We start from the raw sequence: 8,270 nt of genomic DNA, 5'->3' as shown, positions 1-8,270 counted from the left end.
CACATCAGGAAAAAAGGTTACAGAGACTACCTGCACGGGCTGCACAATCACTTTCCTTTCTTGCATCTTCTGTGATCTCTGCGTGTCTTTTGCTCTCTGTCCTCTTTTTTTCCTATTGATTTTATGAGAATTCTGGTTGCTTAGGAAAGGGATGGGGAAAAAAGAAAAACCCCGAAATTGTGCTTCCTTGGGATTCTCTGAAATAGCATATACTTTGTTTAGAACTGCAACTCAATTTCACGTTTATAACAGTTATTTTCTTGCTTAACAGTAATGTAAGCAGATAACAAAGCACGTTCCAAGTTGAGCTGTTAAAGTACACAGAGGGAACAAAATCCTTGGTTGTGAGCTGCCGGCCAGTTAGCACTGCGAGGTGAAAAGATGGGATAAAGTCAGCTCTGAAAAAACACTAGTTCTATGAACAGTGAAAGTAGAAGACCTGGTTTCAAATGGATGTATGTCTAGCATAAACTGCTTTGCTTTTCATTTGACATGAAATGTACACAGTAAAACTCTTTCTACTGTCTTCGCATTTACTGTAAAGAGAATTTATGTCTCTAATTCTGTTAATAAAAATCTAAGAAAAATAAAAAGCCTAGTCATGTCTTAGCTTCCCCCTGCCCCGACCCCACGGTAATTTACATGAGACCTTGAAATACTCATATACCTGTCTTTTCTTCCCTTTCTTTGCTAGGAATGCCTTTCCTGGTCTTTGGTTTACTGTTCTGTTTTCATTTGTGTGAGACCCTACTTTGACAGAAATCGCTACTGAAACAGCCCTACCGGTGTCCTTGACAAACAGCTCTATATGTTTCAATACTTCTTGTTTGATATTCCCATACAACAACCTCCAGCAAAGTCCTTTATCTCCTGGACACAACTTAATGATGAAAAAACTATAAAGTTAAAATATCTAATATTCTCTTATTAAATGTTTGGGGTTTTTTTCTAGGAAGACTTCTAAACAATAAAGAATACAATAGCTTCAGATCTCAATTTAGACCCAATATGGCTGTATTTTACATAATACAGTATATGTCCAAAATATAAACAATTCTGAAAGAATTAAAGCATACCTTGCACAGTCAGTTAGCGGAGAATTTAGTATAATTTGCTAACCTGCCTTCTGAATGCACTTTATAAAGATTTGTCCTGTATTTCCTGGTAATGCATCCTGGTTCTTAGCTGCAACAAAGTTAAATGAGGGACTGGTTTTCTATTAAGGACAAAATATGCATAGTTATGTGGTGTCAGCCTTGACATCACGTAACAATACAGCAATGATCCAGCTATTTAAGGAAATTATCTGGATACAGTGGTAGATAAAAAGTGCTACTTTGTAATTTATAAAATTATAAATATACATCAGCTTATATCATATGCATGATCATATGTATGAATGCAAACGTAAGCACCTGATCTTTCTGCATGAGCGAGGTTTTTCTTAGCACTGAGTATCTATATGCAAAGTGGCAAATTAGATCTCTCGTGTCACAGAAGAGACACCTGAATTGGATACGCAAAATGTCATTTCTAATTTGAATTGTTTCTACATATTTACATGTTAGAGCTCTCTGATCTGCTTACATGGGGAAAAAAGGCTTGCTTGCTTAATACTATATAACTATGCCTGATAAACCGTATTCCATCATCAAATGCTATTGTTTCCATTTGTAAGGAACATACACAGTGTACAGTAGGCTTCCTTAGCTGTAAAGTGCTGCGGTTTGCTCACAGTTCTCTCTGTAATAAACAATTATGTGGGGAGTGGGGTAAGCAGAAAAATAATCAAATTAATAGAAAAAGCACTTTTAATTTGCACTTTATTCAGGAAAAAAACCCTCCCTTACGAATGACAAAGCTAATAAAGAATACTAAAACAAATGCCACATCTTTATATACTACTCATTTATAAAGTAATTCATATTCTTATAGGTCATAATTTCAAAATAAAGACTATACAGTTCATTTCTTACCATTAATAAAGAGTTCAGTAAAAGAACAACTGCCTGACATATTAACCTGGTTGTGAGGTGCAAGGAACTGCAGAGTTGACTGTAGGATGTTCAGCATTAGCTACGTTTGGGTATGGATGAATTAATATAGTTCCCTACAATCACTTCAGTAAAAAAGTACCACAAACATCTGAAAAATCAAACCAATATTGTATTAACCAACGTAATTATGATTCAACTCCACAACTGAAAGGTAAGTAAAGATTGTTGAGATCAAATTTTCTTGCTCATCAAGTCCTCAACAAGGAGCAAATGCTTTGCAGTATCTCGTATTAAAATATATGTGAAGACTAATCCACGCACTTAGAACAATCTTGGCATTCTGTTCAGTGGGAATGGAGAGCTCCACAGCCCTGTGGTTTGTTGCAGTGCTATCCTGACACTGCTTGAACACGAGGCTGCAGAGAAAAACCTTTGTGTTTCAGGGGAAGTCTTCATTTAGTAATTATGATCGATAGTTTTCATGGAAGGAAAGCCATTTTTGGAAGAAAAATAAAACACATTATAAGAAAGCTGTTTGGTGCTTAGGCACTCCTTCAAATGTCTTCTTTCCAATTACAAACAGACAAATACAAGCACCGAGGTGGGTATGTGTGGTGGTGCTCTTTATCTTATGAGGGTAATTATTATAGCATTAAAAGAAGCTGGATTGGGCAGAAAGTAGCCATATAGACGTAAATAGTCTGAATTTTTTTTTATACTAATGGAGTATGCGAACACTAATGTGTTCGATCTTCTGCACTGTTTACTGTTGCGTGATTTATAATTAAAGATAGCATATTCTCTTGTCAGACGTTTTGTAATTTTCTCTCCTCCACAAAACTGTTTCCATTAATTTTATCTCAGTAGATTTTAGTATTGCACTTTCAATAGCCCATTATTGGATCATTATCAATATTCCCAGCTGTATAGCTTAGTAAAACAAAAACAAGAAGGATTTCCTGTACACAATATCACATTTAATTACAGTATCTCATTTCCAGGAATTTTGATCATAGTAGTTTTTCGGATATGTTAATTTAAAGGGCAAAAACGGTAGATGTAACTGGAAAAAAACATTGACAAGTGAAAAGTAATTCATCTATTTTTGGAAAAGATTGCACTGAAAGGTGCCATATGCTTTGTTAAGTCAAAGTATAAGTGGCTATATGGCTATGCTAAACGTTGGGATCAGTTTCAGTTTTATGACCTTTAGATGAGAAATCAAAATAGCAAGAATCAAAAAAAAGTAAGACCTACTCTAAAATACTTAAGAGGTGCTTTGGTGGAATTTCACGCAGAACGTACTGTCACCTCAGGAGAAATACTCTGTTGTGGGCAATATCTATGGCAGATGGATTACATTTTGCTTAGCATTCCTGGAGGTCACAAACTTACTGGTTTTGTCCAAGTCTCTACAGAGGTACTCTGTCAATAAAACTGAAGTTTAAAGTTCCTAAGTTATTACAACAAACCTTACTTGATCATTGAGTGTATATATACATATTTTTTAAACACTGCCAAGTTAAAAATAGAGCCACGTGCGTAGCAGGATGAGCACAGACCACAGTCATTTCTCATCCCTCTCAGTTATTTTGCTTTTTCTCAGTCTGAAACCTTTGCGTTCCCAGAATATCACACTGTTCAGAACTGCATTAGTCAAAACACATTTAAAAATATTCATCTGCAAGTCTTTCTCCAACTTTAATTTAGAAACATTCAAAACTATTATAGAAAGGTTCTAACACAACTAGAAAAGGTGGAAAGATCAGAAGTAAGGTGCAAAGATCAGAAGTATGGAGTGGCTTCTGTATTAGAACTGTGACTTTTGATTTTGGAAGACAGACATCCAAAGGAGGATACAACAGAGATTTATAAAATCCTGAAGGATGCTAAGGAAGTGAACGGGGAATTTTAGTCACTGTATTGCAGTACAAGGATTTCTTGCACTGCCCATAAAATTGTAGTGCTGCCTTGTGCTTGAAGGCGCAGCACACAAATACATTCATTTATGAGGATTTTTATGTTCAATCTGCCTTGAATCCTTTGCAGAATATTCTAAGTACAGTGTGGCTGCTCGTTCACCAGGGATTCCCAAAAGTCACCATAAGACCATGTGAAAATAAGCTATTGAACTGGACTAGGCAGGATTTAGCGGCTCGTAGCCGATTCCATCTACATGTCAAGAGCAAGTCACAATTCCTTGGCCCTGCAGAAATTACCTTGCTGACCGATGGGAGTGCCGATAGCCAGATCCCCTTCTTCGCTAAGGGTGGAAACCCAACAGCTTTCCTCAGATAGCGGTCATGTATTTCACAAGTGCTGAGAATATACAGAGCGCAAGCAATGGCATAGCCTCCCCAGTTAGAGACCCCTGCAACAGAATGTCACCGTGAAACCAAATTGTAAAAAAAGCCTACAATAGTTATTGCAAAGATAGATACCTAACCTGTATAAGTCATTAGGCATGTACAACTGAGTCTCGCGTAGCGATGGTGAAATGGAACGTGGATATGAATTAAATACTGACATGGTTTTGGAACATTTATTTCAGAAATACACAATTGCTTAACATATTAAAATGTTTTCAGTAGTATTTCAGATATTGAATTTCTGCAAGTTTCCATCTAGCTTAGTTTGTGGTTTGTCTTTCCAACAAAGCAAAAACTCAAATGGGCACGGTCTATAACACAATTCCACTTGGCTTAATGTGAAGTCCATGAACTCTGAGGTGCTGTTACAGCACGGTGCCTTTTGCTTTTAACCACACAGAGGTAGGAGATTTTGATAAAGTATCCTAAACCAGGGAAATTTTCACTGGTGTCAAATTTTATAACGGAATGCTGTGTGATTGCAGAGAATCCCTTTTTGGTCACAAATGATTACTGATTAAAGAGTTCAGCTATTTTATAAGATATGAAGCCACGGTGAAACTAATTGTCTGTGTCTTGTTGATGTGTCCTTGGTGTAAGTATCATATACAAAAAGACATTCTAACATAGTTAATATTCATAAATTTTCTGTACACTGTTATCACATCAGTCCACAGAGTCTTGTCTGACAGTTTCTTTGTCAAGACTGTATTGGAGATCATTAGATTTGAAACTTCCTGTGAGACGTTCACTCTGCTGCCTGATACCTTTTCCAGAGATGCAGAATAGCAAAATTTTCAAAAAGTGTGGAAGTTGTTTTAGTGCGTGTAGTTTTCCACACTTAAACATGTCCAAACCTCCACCTCGCTTCCCTTTGCAGGGTCTGGGTGTGACAGTTGCTTTCAAAGTAAAAATCATCAGAACTGCCAAAACAGCCACCCTAGATACTATATACATAGAGCCGTAAGAACTAGATGTAATTATCACCACACTCTCATTTTTCCCCCAAAATTGCTGGTTTAGTGTCAAGAGTGTTAGACACCTAGGTTAGAAACCTAGAAACCTGAGCCTAAGTACAATATGGACCATTCAGTTCACAAATTGCTCCTTGCTGAACACATCTCTCTCACTGCAAATTTTATTTCGTGCTGGTGAAGACGTTAGGGTAGAAGAGAATTTTAACTATAGCATTTAACTTTTCATGTACATTAAGAACATGCATCTGTCCTCAAGTGGCTGTTGAAAGGACTTATCATCTCTTCATGTAAGAGCAATATGACTGATGACCCTGACAGGGTCACACCCACAGAAGCTCATCAATTATAATGAAAATTCTTATGTGCAAAGGACTTATCATCTCTTCATGTAAGAGCAATATGACTGATGACCCTGACAGGGTCACACCCACAGAAGCTCATCAATTATAATGAAAATTCTTATGTGCATAGACATTTTAATTCCCTGTCCTGGTTTCAGCAGGGATAGAGTTAATTTCCTTCCTAGTAGCTGGTACAGTGCTGTGCTTTGGATTTAGGGTGAGAACAATGTTGATAACACATTGATGTTTTCAGTTGTTGCTAGGTAGTGTTTATACTAGTCAAGGACTTTCCAACTTCCCATGCTCTACCAACTGAGAAGGCTGGAGGAACACAAGAAGCTGGGAGGGGGCACAGCCAGGACAGCTGACCCAAACTGGCCAATGGGATATCCCATACCATGTGACATTCCATACCATGTGACATCATGCTCAGTATATAAAAGCTGGGGGAAGAAGAAGGAAGGGGGGAATGTTTGGAGTGGTGCTGTTTGTCTTCCCAAGTCACCGTTACGCGTGAGGGAGCCCTGCTTTCCTGGAGACAGCTGAACACCTGCCTGCCCATGGGAAGTAGTGAATTAATTCCTTTGTTTTGCTTTGCTTGCGTGCGTGACTGTTGCTCTACCTATTAAACTGTTTTTATCTCAACCCACGAGTTTTCTCACTTTTACCCTTCTGATTCTCTCCCCCATCCCACTGGTGGGGGGGTGAGCGAGCGGCTGCGTGGGTGCTCAGTTGCCAACTGGGGTTAAACCACGACAGCGTGTCCCAGTTTAGTGGCTGGTAAAGCAACGTCACAAAGCAGTAGCTGTCACTTTGTTTCAGGAGAAGGCCAGAGGACTAGAAATAGCTGAGCTCTACTGCAGGGACAAGGTCCACCTCCTCTGACGGGGCTCAGAGATTGCCTGTTTAAAGAAATCTGTCTCTGCTCCTTCCACTACTGTTCGTTTGTTACAAACAACCCATGGGGTTTTTTCAATAGAACTCCGGGTGTTGTTTTTTTATCCCTTCCACTTCTCACCCCCTTTCTATTTCATAAGAATGTGTTTCTTCGTTCTAGCAGATCTGTTTGCCAGGTCAGGAACAGCTGGTATCGCCGCACAGGAGGTTGTCTTACTCTGGTATGTATGTGTTTATTTAAATAAATGTTACTTTCTTGGAGGGTAACAGTGAATGATAGAAGACAAATACCAAAACAGTGCAAGTCTTTCTCAAGACAGCATTCACTGAGTTATATAGGGCATATTAAAAAAAAAAACAAACCACAAAGTTTTTAATTATGTACAGCAGACAAGTCGATAAGGAATCATGCATGAAATCCATGCACTCTGAAGACCCATGAAAAGGAATTTCACCTCTTTTTATGAAGCTGAGCCCAAGTGATTAAAACGATTGTGCCCTATCATTTTAATTCTCTTTCCTCTAAGCTTTCTTTAATGGTGCCCTCTTCCATGCTTAAGCAAAATGATGAATTAATTCAGTTTGTCCCCTGTGGGGCAGAAGAAAAGCAAGATTCAACACGTCCCGTTCTGCCAATATTTCATTCACAAGGCACATTACATTTACCCATTTTTTTCCTCCTTGATTGTTTTATATTGTTATCCTGAGGAATGTACACAGATCATAGAATTTGTGACTGTGAGACATTCTGATAAGACGAGAAGTCGGATGTACTGCAAAATTGTGCAACATGATTTGGAACAAAGCACTGCTGAGAAGATGGGGAAGAAGGGAAGGCACAGATTTGCCAGAAGAGAAAAAGGGGCCGAGCTCCCCTTCCATTAATACTGTCCTGTCCGGGGTATATACTATTGAGGCAGTCGTACAGCTCTTACAGCTTCCACTGTCCTGGTCACAGCTGCATCCAGTGATCTTCCTTTGTGATATTTGGCTAGTCACTTGGGAGTACTGACATTGCCCGGCTTTAGCCCTTCAACTGAGATGGGAACCCAGGCTCTGGCTGTGTCCCAACGGCCCCTTTATAGCATCTGTGGTGGTATCCTCAAGGCCAAATGCCCTAACCATACCTAGTCTGTGGAATGATCTTCAGGATTCTTGTGTGCTTCCTAGCTGGAAATCCAGGAAATGTAACCAAGGGCCTTTAAACAGTGCTCCAGGGGTTGGATGAACCACATCCCACAGTGTCCCTGGTGAGGCGTTGCCTGAATCCACCAGTCCCTGTCCCACAGGGCTTTGTGGCATGGCCCTCACCACTAGGTCTTCACAAAATGTCCTGCCACTCCAAATCACAGAGTGCCTTTTCAATGGCTCTATGGCACAGGCAGAACATGCATCTTTTTCACACACCTATCGTCACATCAGCATCCAGGTCCAGTGACAGCTTCTTGTCCAAGAGATGGGGATAGGAGGCAGTTTTGACTCAGGAGGTGGTGTAGGTACTTCTCTTCAACAAGGTATATTACTCCTGAGAACATATTTTGGAGAGCTTTTCTGAAACAGCCACTTTCATTCATGGACTAACTTGGTTTAGAGCCTTAGATGAAAAGCAGTTTTGTATCAGAGTTATAAACAGAGTAAAATTTACAACAAGGCTATGAATAGTCACTCTTAGATTTGGATGCATTCCTG

At 39.2% G+C, this 8,270-nt stretch overlaps 1 protein-coding gene across 1 annotated transcript in view; it reads right to left on the bottom strand.

The window, feature by feature from the left end:
• Positions 1–8,270, bottom strand: part of LOC103912999 (chromosome unknown open reading frame, human C14orf159) — a 34,863-nt gene that overhangs the window by 919 nt on the left and 25,674 nt on the right. Inside the window, exon 11 of the mRNA XM_009319445.1 lies at positions 4,217–4,368. Within this exon, the coding sequence (XP_009317720.1) occupies positions 4,217–4,368 (152 nt within the window). The remainder of the gene's footprint in view (positions 1–4,216; positions 4,369–8,270) is intronic.

The sequence above is a fragment of the Pygoscelis adeliae genome, unplaced genomic scaffold (genome assembly GCF_000699105.1).
Source record: "Pygoscelis adeliae isolate BGI_AS28 unplaced genomic scaffold, ASM69910v1 Scaffold71, whole genome shotgun sequence".
NCBI lineage: Eukaryota > Metazoa > Chordata > Aves > Sphenisciformes > Spheniscidae > Pygoscelis > Pygoscelis adeliae.
Note: the sequence above shows the minus strand (reverse complement) of the source record. Positions and strands in the feature narration are given on the sequence as shown.